The sequence below is a fragment of the Podarcis gaigeae genome (assembly GCF_964106915.1).
Source record: "Podarcis gaigeae genome assembly, chromosome: 6".
In the NCBI taxonomy this organism is placed as follows: Eukaryota; Metazoa; Chordata; class Lepidosauria; order Squamata; family Lacertidae; genus Podarcis; species Podarcis gaigeae.
The window spans coordinates 93,423,237-93,440,144 of record NC_139682.1 but is presented as its reverse complement, the minus strand read 5'-3'; the positions used below and the strand labels follow the sequence as shown (position 1 = coordinate 93,440,144).

The 16,908-nt window shown below is 44.3% G+C and overlaps 1 protein-coding gene across 1 annotated transcript in view; it reads left to right on the top strand.

Annotated features, from left to right (window-relative positions):
* FAM163A (family with sequence similarity 163 member A) overlaps positions 1-16,908 on the top strand; it is a 100,451-nt gene that overhangs the window by 81,532 nt on the left and 2,011 nt on the right. Inside the window, exons 2-4 of the mRNA XM_083744043.1 lie at positions 8,328-8,422; positions 10,106-10,128; positions 14,116-14,230. Of these exons, the coding sequence (XP_083600169.1) occupies positions 14,138-14,230 (93 nt within the window). The 5' untranslated portion in view covers positions 8,328-8,422; positions 10,106-10,128; positions 14,116-14,137. The remainder of the gene's footprint in view (positions 1-8,327; positions 8,423-10,105; positions 10,129-14,115; positions 14,231-16,908) is intronic.

Below are 16,908 nucleotides of genomic sequence, written 5' to 3'. Positions count from 1 at the left end.
CTCCAAATCTGTCCTTGACTCATTCTAGCCAGAATAATCTCTTCCCCTCAGGTTGCAGAGAAGAGGAGGAAGGCATTCAGATAAGTGCTTTTAAAAAGGGAAAGAGAGAGGTAATGAAAGCACTGGCTGCAGCCCAAGGCCTCAGCCTTTTGGCTGGGCAGCTGTGAGTGCCAATGAGGGACTTTTGCCTTAATGCAATCCAGCTCAGACTGGATCTGAATGGGTCCAGCTGCAACCGAGTCATCTTCTACAAAGCATGCCACAGGGCCAAGGTTTCAGTGTATTTAACCAAAGGGATGATTTGGCACCTTCTCACCCCACTGGAGTCTCACCTGATGCCTTGGCTTCCCTTGCCACAGATATCCTTTCAGATTTGCCTAGTGGATTGTATTAAATTAGGCATCAGGAGACTGGCATAGCCATGCCTAGTGTGGCACAATCATAGGCTGGAAGCAACTTGCGAATCTGGGCTCAGACCACCACAGAAGGAAGCACCAAAGGATTGGGAGGATCACGCCACGTGTGTGAGGTCAGGAGGAGCCAGGGGTGGAGCCGAACGTGGCTGGGGGAGGCTGCTTTGGCCCTGTGGGAATGTTCAGGGATGCAGGAGAGGATATATTGTTTGATTATATCCTTTCCAACTTATGTTAACAAGTTCTACGATTTAGCTGAGTAACATTCCCCTTTTTAAACTTGCACAGCGGATGCGTTTGCTCAGGCTTGCTAAAGCCTCTATAATACGTTTCATTGGTAATTTCCCCTTTAGTCCCTCATAAAAGATAGACATGGCACAGTCTTCTATAAAAGTATAAAAAGAGCTTACTCACTCGCATTCTGTTCACAAATGGATCCCAGAAGGCAGACTTAAGTTAGAAAAGTAATATACCTGGTAACTATCCCATAAGGAGACAGTCCCTTTGTACTCTCTTGGCTGCAAACCAAAGAGAGCATCTTAGGCTAAGCAGATGTTGCTCCTTTGACGAATGTGGTCAGAGAGAGAGAGATGGCTGACCAGTCCTGCTCTTTTGTTACCTGGGCAGGTGAGGCCACTCCCACCTCTAGTCACATGCAGAAGAAGTCTGCCCCAGCTTAGGAGAAACAGGAAGTTCCGACTGGCTGGTCCAGACATCCCCTTTTATGTCCACTCTAGGGATGTTTTACTTGAATGCTCTTGTGTTTCACATCCCACAGACCCTCCTTCCCCTCCGTGGCAGGAGGAGAAGGAGCTGGCCACAGGAGCATAGCTGTCAACTTACAGATTTGAAAATAAGGGACCAGCAGCCTCAAAAATAAGGGATCAGCAGCCAAAATAAGGGATTTTCTGGGCACAGGTATGTTCAACTTCTGAGCCCCTCTGAGCCAAAGGCAGAAAGCCCAGCCAGCAGCCAAACGAAGCCTCAAGTGGTGGTTCCCACAGCGCAGCAACCCAGCAAAGGGGATGCAGCAAGGAAAACCACCGTCACCTCTCCGCTGGGAAGCACTGAGCAAAGGCGAGTCCTCAGGCAACGCGGCTGATTTGATCAGCACAAGGCATGCAAGCTCCACCCCCCAGTCGTTCTTAGACTCCTTATTGGGTGAGCAACGCAGCCAAGCAACACAGTTGGAGCCTCCCTGGCCGGCAGGGAGGGAGAGAGACAAGCTGCTTCCTTTGAAACCCGGGAAATTTAAGGGACATCATCAATAAGGGGCAGCAGCAGGACACAGCGCTGGGATAAGGGACTTTCCTGCCAAATAAGGGACGGTTGACAGCTATGCACAGGAGCCACAGCACACCATGGTAGGCCCCCAGCACCTACCATGGGTAAAAGGGCTCAGCCCCCAGGAGCCATACCAGCAGTAACACAAAGGCACTTCAGGAATTTTGTGTATCTTTGCAGGAGGGCCTGAGGGAAGAGGAGGAGGACCATTGAGAACAGACACCCCCACCAGGCGCTGCACTTTCTCATCCGTGGGTTATTCCACTTAAGAACTTCATTCCTTCTTCTGCATCAGATGAAAGGGACTTGTAGCATAATGTTGCTTCTATTGCTTGTAGACTCTGGCAACGGCCTTCTGTAAAACTGCCTGTTTACATTGAGAAGGCTGGTTTGTTTTTATTTTATGTATAAAATATCATAAAGGTATTCATCACAATGGTTTACAACAATACGAAAACATTGTGTGCCTTTGGATATTGCTGCTCAATTAAAAAAAAATAAAAATTGCTGGTTGAAGCTGTATAGTCTGGAAAACATTGCTATCATACAATTAGAAAACCAGCCCCAACATAATCTATCTGCACAGGAACCAGTTTCCCCCAGACTGTTTATAAGTGGCAGAAAAGCCAACCTCTCACTGACGTTCTACAGGATGAACAGATGATTACTTCTCAGCATGGACAGACTCAGTATAATGAGAAGGCTTTACCTACATACGCATTTGGCAGAAACATGATCGTTTACAGCAGGGACTGGGAACCTGTCACCCTCAAATGTTATTAGACTACAGCACCCATAATCCCTGACTGTTAGCCATGTCCACAATGTCTGGAAGGCCGCAGGTTCCTCATCCTTCAATTTTTAAAAGCATCCTTACGTAGGAGAGAATTGCAGGTGGACTTGGGAGGTGGGAGAGTTGGGTGGAACATCAGTGATGGGAACTAGAGTGAAACAAGTAGGTGTCCTGGCAAGAAGCATGAAAATGGAGCTGGGAGTGAGCTTTTGAGCACCACCAGTTTTGATGGTCACCAACATTCACTAAGCTGGCCCATTTAAAAGCAAGTTGCCACAACCATGCAGGGTGCAGCAATTTGCCCAAGATGGAGGAGTTGGAAGGGAGGGGAGAAATTAATACTTCACCTGGAATCTTTTAACATTTGCTAGAGTATTACTGGCAAAGATCTGGAAAAATAAACACTCATCAGAAGAGTGAGGCTGATTTACAAGTGCATCATACATGTTTAAACCCATCACATACAGATTTGGTGTAAGACGTTTTAAATTATGCTTGTAGTTTATTATTTTTTGTTTTTCATGCAATGCCTGTATCGTCAAGGCAAACTTTGTATTCATCTAGTTACCTGTGGTGTGTTGAGAGTTGCTTACAGGTGAGCAGACAGAGAAGCTTTGGTAGATAAGAAGACAGCTGGTTCTCTACGTAGTTTTTTCAGGCCATTGATGTGTTACCTAACATAGGTATATGGGAAACAGGCAAAGTAGTTAAGAAAGAACAATGTGTTAATACCTTTTGTGGGGTTATTTGCAAGAATGGTGGCAAGAGCATATGGGTGTGTTTATTGGAAAAATTAATTAAAAGATGAAAGCATGCTTTGGTTGTCATAGATTCTACATCCTGTCTTACGATACCCACTTAACATTCTTTGAATGTCATGTGTACAGAATAATGGCCCAGCTAATTCCGTAACTGTTCAATCGTCTATATGAAAAATCTCCTACATTTGTACCAATAAACTGCTCAAAAGTGATGTTGTCAATTCAGAAGTGCTGGGTGGATAAGTTCCTATTCTCACACCTCCTTCCGTGACATCACTGGCTAGAAAGGTCTGTCCTGGGGAAAGGGAATTCTCTCGGGGGCAGGACTTTCCGTTCTGGAGGTCAGCTCTGCGAGAGAATCCAAGACTGCAAAAACGGAAAAAGAGAAACTAAAAAGGCAGTGACTGTGCTCTCTGCATAAATCTTCTCCTGCAGCAAAACATGCAGGTCACCTCCTTGCTCAGAAGGGAGGATAAGAATAGAATTGTACTGTGATACCTGGGCTCCGGTTTCTTGAAGGAAGCGGCCTCTTGTACACTGGGAGCTAATTTTGGGACTTAAACTTTGCAAGAGAGATGGGGACTTGAGTTCCCATGGCAACCAAAGGAGGGGCACCCGAATTGCTCCTCTTTCTGCCGGTTCCAGTATTGCTGATTGGAACAGGAGGATTGGTAAAATGAAAGGACAGTCTTCCAATGTTGCAAATTATGTGTTGATGCTGGTGAATAGGGAGTGCAGCTAACTATATCCCAGTGACGCAAGTTGTGGGAGTCCCAGTGCATGACTGTCAGAGATTTGGGGAGTGGGGCGGTCAGAGAACACCTCCAGGGAGTTGCTGTTCTATCTATGCCACAAAACTGGCATAAACCTGATATCAATAACTGTCATGTCCCCCCAGAGGACCCTGGGAACTGAGATTTCTATTTAAAACCCCTTCACAAATGTTAGGGATGCTTGGGGAGAAGGAAATATCATTCAACTAATTCATGAAATAGAATCGGAATAAAAACAGACAACTGTCTCTCTGAAAATCAGGGATCCAGATTCTTGCGGAAAGGGCTCCGAAACTCTATGGTGGCGGCAAAAGCACATGAGCAGTATTAGGGATGTGCCCTGAACATAAGATTTGGTTCAGGTTCTGCTGAAAACAGCTTGAGTTACCTCTCACAAGTTGAGAGACCGCTTCAATTGCCATCCTGGGGGAGCACAGCACTGCTCCCTTATTCACACAAAATCCAACTCACTTAGGGAACTCATAACCACAAGATGTAAGTATCAGACAGATTCATGGAGGACTAATCTACCAGCGATCATTAACCATGATAGCTTAATACGTTCTCCAGACTTAGTGTGCAGCTGCTGGAGACCAGCAACATGGCGTATCGTTCCTTGTCCTTTACGATGCCCTGTTTTGTGAGTTTGCTGAGGAGGAAGCAGGTATTACCTAGGTCATGGGTAGGCAAACGAAGGCCCGGGGGCCGGATCTGGCCCAATCGCCTTCAAAATCCGGCCCGCGGATGGTCCAAGGATCAGTGTGTTTTTACATGAGTAGAACGTGTCCTTTTATTTAAAATACATCTCTGGGATATTTGTGGGGCATAGGAATTCGTTCATTCCCCCCCAAAAAAATTTAGTCTGGCCCCCCTCAAGTTCTGAGGGACAGTGGACCGGCCCCCTGCTGAAAAATTTTGCTGACCCCTGGCCTAGGCGGATGGTCCTTTGGCTTGAAGCATCTTCTCTTGAAATCATTGTAGGAATAGAATTAGAAATGAAAGCAAAACAAACATGAAGATGGATATTTTATAATGTGTGCTGAAGAGTGCAGCACCAACCTGAAAAAACATAAAATAAGGAGAGGTGGACCATCAAGTCCAGCATTCTCTTTCCAGCAGTGGCTAAGCAGATGTCTCTGGGTAGGATAAAAGTAGTGGAGTTTGGTCTAACTGCCCCCCCTGCCTTCTTACAAAAGTTCCTCCTGTCAGTTTCCTCCTCCTCAGTCTCAGTGCTGCACTCCTAAAATTCTGCAGGGAACAGCGCAAAGGCAAAGCTACAATTGGTTGCTCTGCCTGCCTTTGGTTCCCCCTACAGTTTGGGCTCCCTGCATTCCACCCTACTGAGTCATGGGCACAAGCCCCTGCTGAATTTTAGCAATAGCCCTCTCCCCCTGCTGCACTCATCCTGCGTAATGAGGAGTCCTCGAGGCAGTATACAGCCATAATGATGAGTAGCCATTGATACCTTTTATCTTCCCTAACTCTGTCAAATAATTCCCCTTTTAGAGCCATCTAAGAAGGTGGCAAGGAACGCGGGTGGCGCTGTGGGTTAAACCACAGAGCCTAGGACTTGCCGATCAGAAGGTCGGTGGTTCGAATCCACAGGGTGAGCTCCCGTTGCTCGGTCCCTGCTCCTGCCCACCTAGCAGTTCGAAAGCACGTCAAAGTGCAAGTAGATAAATAGGTACTGCTCCGGCGGGAAGGTAAACAGCGTTTCCGTGCGCTGCTCTGGTTCTCCAGAAGCGGCTTAGTCATGCTGGCCACATGACCCGGAAGCTGTACACCAGCTCCCTCGGCCAATAAAGCAAGATGAGCGCCGCAACCCCAGAGTCGGTCATGACTGGACCTAATGGTCAGGGGTCCCTTTACCTTTACCTTTACCTTAAGCTTGCTGGACCAAGTGTCCATCTAGCTCGGGGGTCAGCAAACTTTTTCAGCAGGGGGCCGGTCCACTGTTCCTCAGAGCTTGTGGGGGGCTGGACTATATTTTGAAAAAAAATTAATGAACGAATTCCCACGCCCCACAAATAACCCAGAGATGCATTTTAAATAAAAGGACACATTCTTCTTATGTAAAAACACATTGATTCCCAGACTGTCCGCGGGCCAGATTTAGAAGGCAATTGGGCCGGATCCATGACCCCCAATGCTCCGACCGTCACTGAAAGTGCAGGTTCCACTTAGCAATGAGGACCAATAGAACCTTCAGAACAGGACCCAGAAGGAGAGATCGTATTTCCCTCTGTATAAGATGATGTTTTTCTCCATAGAAAAAATATACACAGAAAATTGCTTCAGCCGTGGCAATTGGGCAGTTGATTTACTTTAGTGGCGAGGTATGTGTGCAATTGTGCAAGCTTAGCATATTGTTAATGCATGGCAGAAGTTTATGCACAGTTTATAATTTTCACTTCTGAAGATGGGATGTACAGGTGTGGTTTTTGGTTTGGTTTTGTTTTGTAATGGGAACACACAACTTGGGCATTTTATCCCTTGTTAGAAATGAAGAATTCTGTTCCTTAGGGAGATGAGGGGCCAGTTTGCTGTTTCTGTCATCTGGGCTGCTCTATCCGTTTCATGAGTTAAGAAATAAACTGCAAGGGAAAGTTTAATTGAGTCCGATAGGAAGGAAATCAGGCCTTTCAGTTTGTGAGTGTGACTCAACAAGAAGGAAGGATTGTTAATTAAATGTGACTACATCAGCTGGGGCCAACTTTTGCAGTACTAGGAAATAAATGAAGCTGACATGCACTGTGTGGGACTGTGTCAGTCAGCCTAGAAATGTAAGCACTTTCCTTGCTTCCTTCACCCCTTCCATTAGCTCCAGCCCATTCCAATGTAGCTGAAATGTATGCCAAACAGGTCCCCAAAGTCACTGTCGCTTGATGTTTTCCTGCACAGACTCCAAGAGGATGGTGGCAGTCTTTCAGAAAGAGAATCAAAAAAGGGGGTGGGAGAGGTTTTCCTGCTAGAGAAGCGTTAGGATGAGCTGCTCGGCTCTCATTCATTTCAGTGGAGCTCCTCCCAGTGGAGGTTGCGATCTAGATTTTCAATTAAAGTACTTCTAGTTCTAACTTAGAATCTGGGGCACAACCTCATTGAAATGAACATGAGCCGTGCAAGATTGCTTTTAAAAAATATATATACAAAAAAACCTCACAGCGTAACATAACTAGGGTGGAATCTAGCCACATATTAAAAAAACGCTGTGAAAATACTTTTTAAAACAACGTTTTGAAAAATATATTGAATTTGCCACAGCTCACCATCGCCATCTAGTGTCAGATTTGTATAATCCACACTTACAACGTCTTATTTGCTGCTGTATAGCTGAGTCCTAGGTTGGGGTGGAGGAGGTTGATGTTACAGATCAGAGGTCAGCAAACCTTTTCAGCAGGGGGCCTGTCCACTGTCCTTCAGACCTTGTGGGGTACCAGACTAGATATTTTTTTTGGGGGGGGGGAGAACAAATTCCTATGCCCCACAAATAAGCCAGAGGTGAATTTTAAATAAAAGGACACATTCTACTCATGTAAAAACACCAGGCAGGCCTCACAAATAAGCCAGAGGTGCATTTTAAATAAAAGGACACATTCTACTCATGTAAAAACACACTGATTCCCGGACCATCCGCGGGCCGGATTGAGAAGGCGATCCCGGACCATCCGCGGGCCGAATCCAGCCCCCGAGCCTTAGTTTGCCTACCCATGTTACAGATAGTAGACTGTAGGTGACTATTACATTTGTGTAACCTCCTTTGTGCAGCTTAACATGTTTATCCGTTGTTGTTTTTTACAAAAAATTGTGTTTATATTGCATTACAGATATTGATAGCTATATCAAATATAATACAAAACCACCTACAAATATATTACAATGATTGCTCAGATGCCCAACTGTCAATCTGTGTAAGATGATGGCTTTAGTGATTCACATTTGCACCCACTGTAAAGAATGTACACCCTGGATTGTATGTTGCAAAATGGCCACCTTCATCTGCTGCATATAAAGGCAGCAGGCTACATGTGTGTCAAACTCCAGGCATGTTCAGTCCTGACCAAACCAAACAATGGAACAGAAAATCTGCCAAGCGGAATTGTTTTAGGATGCATATATTTTTAACTATGTGCATTTAAAAAAAAAATTCAGGAAAAATACCAGTATTCTTAAAACGTTCACAAGGCAATGTTTTTTGTCCAAAGTTGGGCTTGAGGAAAAGCAGCCATTTGGTAAACCTAATTTCTGGATTCTGCGGTAAATGAAATGATGAGTTTCTAATTGTGCTTTTCTTTCTCCTCTGTAGAAATGGACTGATCTCTGTGTGACTATGTGGAGCTTTTGACAGCAGCCTGCACCTCTCAGGACCATGTGACAGGTGTCATTTGAGATAGTTTCAGAGTAAGTACTTAGCTTGCCTGTCCTTTCTGTCATATCTTCATTTGGGAGCCTCCCATAGCTGTCAAGTGTCCCTTATTTGGCGGGACAGTCCCTTATCCTAGGGCCATGTCCCGCTGCTGTCCCTTATTGATGATATCCCTTAAATAAGCTACTGAAGGTAATGGGGCCCTTTCTATGTCCAGGTGTGCTTTGTCAACAACAAATTGTTGCTGTTTTTTGTGTTGAATATATGCTATATGGTAATTTATAGGACCTAATAGGTATCTAAAGCCATTTGCACACAACAAAATATGTATTTTATCAAAGTAATTGTTGATCCCTTATTTTGGCTGCTGGTCCCTTATTTTCAAATCTGTAAGTTGACAGCTATGAAGCCCCCAGCAGTAAAAGAGTGCTAAGTCAAAACTCATTTCCGGACCAGAGTTATTTCCTCTGAGATCTGCAGGGCCCCAAAGATTCAGCAGGAAAGCGGTTGTTGGGACATCTGAGGACTGTGGCGGCAGGAGGGTTGCACCTCAATGCCTCTTGCACTGTAAGGCAGGGTCACCCATTTGGTACCCACAAAGGCCTTCACTGCTGTCCCTGATCAGGGCCCCCAGATTCTTGAGCTTTCATTTAAAATACTGTATTTGTCGCTCCATAAGACACACTTTTTCCCTCCTAAAAAGTAAGGGGAAATGTGTGTCCTTCTTATGGAGTGCATGCAGGCGGGAGGCTCTGCTCAGCGCTCCCTTTAAAGAGCCGCATGGAGCGTGTGCATGGCTCTTGCGGGCTTTTCCCCAAGGAGGAAGAAGGGCATAAAATTTATTTATGTTTATATTGCATTACAGATATTGATACCTGTATCAAATATAATACAAAACCACCTACAAATATATTACAATGATTGCTCAGTTGCCCAATTGACAAAATTGACAATCTGTGTAAGATGATGGCTTTAGTGATTCACATCTCCCTCTCCCTCTCCCTCCTCGGGGAAAATCCTGCAAGCGCCGCACACACACTCCACACGGCTCATGAAAGGGAGCGCTGAGCAGAGCCTGGGATGCATACAGGCTCTGCTCAGCGCTCCCTTTAAAGAATAATTTTTTCTTGCATCCCCCCTCTAAAAAACAGGTGCGTCTTATGGTCAGATACGTCTTATGGAGCGAAAAATACGGTAATAACAATAAGCATTCAGTCCTTTTAGAAAGAAAGTTATCAAGCAAAATGTGCAGGTATCCTTCTAAGCAATTTCTGCGAAATGAGTCAGCCTGCCAGTGTTTTTAGCCAATGAGTGAAGTCAGAGCTCCTCCAGCCCTATGAACTGCAGGCCTCTTGTTCCATTCAGTGACTCCATCCAGTCTGCCTTGCTGTCTGCTGTGCTTGGAACTCTCTCTCAACATCAGTAGGATAGCTCTTCCTTCTCAAACGCTACCTTAAGCAGCCATCCTTTCCTCTGTCTTCCATTTTCCCATGGCCGGCTTTTAGACTACCAGTTCCTTCAGGCAGAGCTTGTTCTTCTTTACCCCCATGTTACTCTGTCAGGTGCCATCTACGCACTGATGCCACAATACAAACAACAATTTGGTGAACATCTAGCTAGGTCCTGGAGAGTGGCGTAACTGCTTCCCACTGCTGATAAGAGATCAGAGAATGGAATAATGAGATTAATTTATCTATCGCCTCTGTTCTGTCTTGCAGGCCCAGAGCACCCTTCACTGAACGTAAGTACCCCATAACATTTCAAATCCTGCTTTCCGTTGGGTTGTGTATTAGTTGTTGATTCCAACCATGAGCTGCTCTGTGAGCTGTTGATGGCCAGAATGGCGGGGAATAAATGTGCAGACAAATAATTAAAAAAACAAATAAAAATATATTATAGAAGATTGGCTTCATGGAGGACAGGCCTACCGGTAGCTATATCATACCCGATCTGTATCCTATACTCATTGTGAGCTCATTGTCTGAGTCCTGGGTCCTTATGTAGCCAAAACATCACCATCCATATACAAGAGAGAGGTATCAGCAAGCTTGGGAGAACTCAAAGGTTTGCAGAAGTCTTTGAGAAAAATAGTAATCCTTTAAAGGACTGAACATGCTCTGTGGCCATGCTGGTTGTGTGTGAGTTTAGATCGGAATGGAGTATTCTGACATAAGGCAAAGCTGGCTGGCTGAAACATTCAACAGGAGCACTCCATACCAGAACATTTGCATTTTGTCCAATGGAAGGGCAATGTCTGAGATCTCTAGATGCAACCCAACATTGAGAACAACCCCTGACAAAAGCCACATGCTACCAAGGCAGTTGTATAAAATCTGTATTTAGTTTTGGAGAATCTTTATCTTGCCATTTCAAGACACTTTGGATTTGTCCCTGGAGTATCTAGAAGATAAGGGACTGACCATTCCAGGAAGCAAGCCCTACATCCAGGGCTCTTGCAGAGGAAAATCAAATACTGCGAGATGTTTAGTTTGTTTTGTAACAGATTGATCGAGGAATCAATACGAACTTTCATTTGCTTTGGCTTTTAATGAGACTGATGTGCTGTGCCTCAGCTGTTCTTTTAATTAGGAATAAAGGCATTACACAACCCGCAACTCAATGGAATAACAGACTAGCTGCTAGAATGGGGGTGTTTCAATCTGATCCTCAACGTCGTCAGAGCTAAAAGTCATCTTTAATGTTTCCTTTTAAATTCCCAATTCCAGCAGCACCCCAGAGCCGCTACCACACTAGACAGACTAACAGTATCTTTAACTCTTGATCCCACAGATTAAATGTGGCTCTCGCTGGTTAAAACTTGATTCATCAGTGAAGCTTCAATAGATTACTCAACTGACTAAATTGGTTCAGCCCACTACCTTTCTAAAATCCTATTTAAATGTAATTTTAAAAAGCCATTTTTAAAATAAGTAACAACATAAGACAATAACAGTAGAGAACAGCAGCAACACTTGGAGGCATCAGGGCAAGAGTGGGAAGATTTCATGCTTGTCTGATCTTTTGTTGTTGTTTAGTCGTTTAGTCGTGTCTGACTCTTCGTGACCCCATGGACCAGAGCACACCAGGCACTCCTGTCTTCCACTGCCTCCCGCAGTTTGGTCAAACTCATGCTGGTAGCTTCAAGAACACTATCCAACCACCTCGTCATCTGTTGTCCCCTTCTCCTTGTGCCCTCCATCTTTCCCAACATCAGGGTCTTTTCCAGGGAGTCTTCTCTTATCATGAGGTGGCCAAAGTATTGGAGCCTCAGCTTCACGATCTGTCCTTCCAGTGAGCACTCAGGGCTGATTTCCTTAAGAATGGATTTGATCTTCTTGCAGTCCATGGGACTCTCGAGAGTCTCCTCCAGCACCATAATTCAAAAGCATCAAATCTTTGATGATCAGCCTTCTTTATGGTCCAGCTCTCACTTCCATACATCACTACTGGGAAAACCATAGCTTTAACAATACGGACCTTTGTTGGCAAGGTGATGTCTCTGCTTTTTAGGATGCTGCCTAGGTTTGTCATTGCTTTTCTCCCAAGAAGCAGGCGTCTTTTAATTTCGTGACTGCTGTCACCATCTGCAGTGATCATGGAGCCCAAGAAAGTAAAATCTCTCACTGCCTCCATTTCTTCCCCTTCTATTTGCCAGGAGGTGATGGGACCAGTGGCCATGATCTTCGTTTTTTTGATGTTGAGCTCCAGACCATATTTTGCGCTCTCCTGTTTCACCCTCATTAAAAGGTTCTTTAATTCCTCCTCACTTTCTGCCATCAAGGTTGTGTCATCTGCATATCTGAGGTTGTTGATATTTCTTCCGGCAATCTTAATTCCGGCTAGGGATTCATACAGCCCAGCCTTTTGCATGATGAATTCTGCATATAAGTTAAATAAGCAGGGAGACAATATTCAGCCTGATCTACTTTGGCTTTTTTACTAGCACCCCAAGGCCAACGAAGAAGGAGTAAAGGAGACGCAGGGTGCTTCCATAATGTTTCTGTTTTCGGGTGGGATTCAGTAACATGTCTGCAAAATTTGGTTGCACAGCTGTAGTTGACCGGGATGTCTTGCACAACAGATCCACATCCCCCAAGGGAAAGTGATTGGGAAAAGCACTGGGAAGTGTGGGAGGACACTTGAAGTAACATCATTTAACCTGCCCACAAACAGATCAGAATGAATGCTCATTAAATAGTCAATGTCATCTAATTCCCTGCGGACAAGATAGTGAAATAGTGCCAAGCACACAGTCTGAGCTTGTAGCGAGCAAGCTCAGGCATGTCCTCCCTCAGTGAGTTCACTTAGTGAAAAAGAACGGACCAAATTCTAAATTGCAAAGTGAACTATTGCAGTCAAATAAAAAAATTATATCGAAAACGTACAATCTACTCCTTGAGTGGGAATTGAAAGATGAAGTAATAAAAGAAACAACGATAAAGGGGTCACAAGATTTGGGCAAGACAATACATTTAGATAGGTGGGGGGGGATTATAAATTTCACAGCTTGTTATATGAAAAGAGAAAATATAATGAAAATGTGTTATCGTTGGTACCTCACCCCAGTCAAATTGGCAAACATCTATAAAAAACATTCAATCCTTTGTTGGAGATGTAAAGCAGAGGTGGGAGCAATGTATCATATGTGGTGGGGGTGTAAGGTGATTAAACAATTTTGGACCAAGATACAGGAAGAGTTGAAAAGAATATTTGAAAGTACAATTCTTAAAAACCAGATGCATATCTGATAGGCTTGATAACCAATGATATCCCCAAAGATAAAAAGAATATATACCTCTATGTGACAGCAGCGGCTAGATTAGTAGTGGCAAAAAAAATGGAAAACAGGAAAAAATACCAGAATTATTAGAATGGAGAATTAAGATCTGTGAATTTATGGAGATGGCAAAATTAACGGCATCAATTAGGGGCTACCCCAAGCAAAAAATTAAGAGAGAGTGGGAGTGTGTAGAGATATATATGAAAAAAGATGGACATGGAAATTAAGTTTAACATAAACGTAAAAGAAAAGACTCACAAGGATACAAGATGATATTATAAAGGATATGACTATTAAGTATAAATAACTGCTAACACAACAAGAAACCATAATACAAATGCCAATAAGATCTCACATGGGTGAGGGGAAGGCAGGGGAGAGGGAAGCAGAGGGGGGTATTTGGAAAATTATTGAGAATGTGATATAAAAGCAAAATGATTGTGTTTGTAATTTGAATTACTTTGAATGATTGTGGTCCCGTCCCCCCCCGCCGCCCAGTTTTTACTTCTTTTTCAAACCAAGGAGGAAACATAACTTCCTTCCAGGTAAGGAATGTGAACTAGCTGAGTCTAGGAATACAGTTCTATGATCTTAACCCCTTCATGCATTAAGTAGCACTAAACTTTCTAGTTATATTTGACTGCAATTTCCCACAATTCAGAGGCATATGGTCTCCAATAGGGAAGGCAGAACACAGCCAGCATGACAAGTAACTTCTGAGGATGTCTCTGAGCACACTTTGAAGTGAAGAGTCCACTCCTAGTTACCCTAAGCTTTCTTTATTTTAGCAGTCTTGGAGGGGAAAGCCAGTTTAATTGTTGCTGAAGAATTTTAGATCTACGGCAAACCACCCAGAGATCTACTAGTTGTATACCTCAATCTTACCTTCTGCCTCCCCTTGCTATAGGGATTCTGAATTATTACTAGTTATCTTTGTTGCTCTTCTAGAGTTTGATGGAGAATCGGTCGGATGACAGCAGGAACTGTTGTAATCACTGGAGGAATACTAGCGACAGTGATCTTACTGTGTATCATTGCTGTTCTGTGCTATTGTAGGCTACAGGTAAGAATCTATGCTTTTATGAGTTGTTTTGCTTCTGCGTCCAAAGAAAGCTTCATATTTTAGGCAAGAAACAACTCTACTGCAGTATTTCAAATCTATTCGTTCAGGTTGCAATCCTGTGAGTAAATGCCACGGAAAATAGTAGTACTTGTAGTACTTGTTTCCGAGTCAACACACATAGGATTGGTCAAAGGGCACGTGGGTGAGATGACAGTTGAATAAGGGCCTTCCCAGGTCGCAATTCACACTCTCAGCCACCATCAAGGCTCTCAGGGCTGGTCAGACAATTTCTTTGCACGGAGACAGAATGGTGCTAAGACCAAAGAACCTCGTTCCAATTATGGGTGGGGTGGAAGGCAGATGTGGGAGGGGCAAAATCAGAGGAAAGAATTAAGTAATGTAACACAGTATGAAGTGAATAAGAAAGAAAAATTTCCTCCAGCGGAACAACTTAAAGCAAACCAAAATAAATTAGAATAAAAACAAGTATTTTATGGTACTTATCTCTGGTAGATAGCTATCTGTCTCTATTTTTGTTTTATGTATTTTTTTTTAATTACAAGAAAAACATTGTTGGCAATGCAGGTCTTTGCAAGACTGTCATCTTAATAATAATACACAACACTACCAAACTATGCAACACTATAAACTACTGCTTCATTCAGTCCAGAATGTTTCTCCAAATCTCTTTGCAGAAGTCAAAAGGCATTATATATTAATTGGCATCTTCTGTATAAATGCATAATTAACATATAGAACATTTAGACCTATAAACGTTGCCATTGATTTTCGTACATAAACTTATGCAGAGGACCTTTCGCCTCTCCCATTCGGAATGGAAGGAACCTCGGTATGCTCAAGTCAAGGCCTGCCATTTTGTCCTGCATGGTGAATCTTTGCCCTCAAACGCAGAAACGCCACATGTGCAACGCATATTTTCCTCCTTCCTTCCTTCCTTCCTTCCTTCCTTCCTTCCTTCCTTCCTTCCTTCCTTCCTTCCTTCCTGTTATGTACTGAGTTGAATAGGATCCAAACTGCAGCAGTCTGATTGGTCCTAGAACAATAGGATCCAAATTGCAGCAGTCTGATTGGTCCTAGAACAATACGATTCAGAATGCAGCAGTCTGATTGGTCCTAGAACAATGCAGCAGTATGATTGGTTGGCAGGAACCACCCAATCATGCTCCAGATATAAGTGAATCCACAACCTGATTGGCTTACAGGAGAATTCCAGAATTAGCCAATCATGTGCAGCCCATTGTGTAAATAATGTATATAAAGCAGATACTTTGAGGGGACTTTCATTCATTCCTCCTCACCACTATGAGCTGAATAAAGAGCATGAAATCACTTTGCGACTCTGAGTATATTTCACTTCCCTCCCACAAACTCACATTCACAGACCCCTCTCAAAACCTCTTCTGGCAGTATTCTAGACCCACAGAGCCAACCAGAGAATATTGAGAAGCAAAGCAGCTAGTAAGCCTGATCTTAGCAGGGACACGGGTGGCGCTGTGGGTTAAACCACAGAGCCTAGGACTTGCCAATCAGAAGGTCGGCGGTTCGAATCCCTGCAACGGGGTGAGCTCCTGTTGCTCGGTCCCTGCTCCTGCCAACCTAACAGTTCGAAAGCACATCAAGTGCAAGTAGATAAATAGGTACTGCTCCAGCGGGAAGGTAAACGGCGTTTCCGTGCGCTGCTCTGGTTTGCCAGAAGCGGCTTAGTCATGCGGGCCACATGACCTGGAAGCTGTACGCCGGCTCCCTCGGCCAATAAAGCGAGATGAGCGCCGCAACCCCAGAGTCGGCCATGACTGGACCTAACGGTCAGGGGTCCCTTTACCTTTACCTTTAAGCCTGATGTTTATCAAACTGTTGCAATAGGGTCCCCACTCCCCACATGCAGGAGGCAGGAGGAACCCAGAACCTTGGAGTGCAAGCTCTTATATAGACTTTTGAAATTGCCCACCCTGGAGCCCAAGACCACCCCCCTGAAACATCATACATAAATCACAGAAGGAAGTGGTCAACAGCAGAGGAGGCGGTCTACAGCAGTACCCTATTTGCCAGGGTACCTGATAATGGTCACTGATTGCATTACCTGGGCAGACTGGCCATTCATTTGTGATGGTAAATACTCAGTACCTGAATCCAGGTCATAGGCTTACCCTATTCATACACAGATACGCCCTTAAGACCGTATTTGTGAGCAAAGAGACAAAGGGGAGGTTTCCCCATTTCCTCAGAGAAACATTTGAGGTCAATTTGGGAGAGTCAAAATGGTTTCAGGACTATTTTCCTGTCCTGTTTCAGACACGTGCTTTATATATTTACGTATGTGTTTGCCCTGGTACATTTATGAACATTCATTTTATATCTTAGACGTTATAATTCTCATAACACCTGGCATCATAGGATGCCCGGTGAGAGGGTTTGCCCAAAACAGCCTCATGGGCTCAACAGAGAGGCTATAGTGGCTGCCATTATACTAAAGGTAAAGGGACCCCTGACCATTAGGTCCAGTCGCGGACGACTCTGGGGTTGCGGCGCTCATCTCGCTTTATTGGCCAAGGGAGCCGGCGTACAGCTTCCGGGTCATGTGGCCAGCATGACTAAGCCGCTTCTGGCGAACCAGAGCAGCGCACGGAAACGCCGTTTACCTTCCCGCTGGAGCAGTA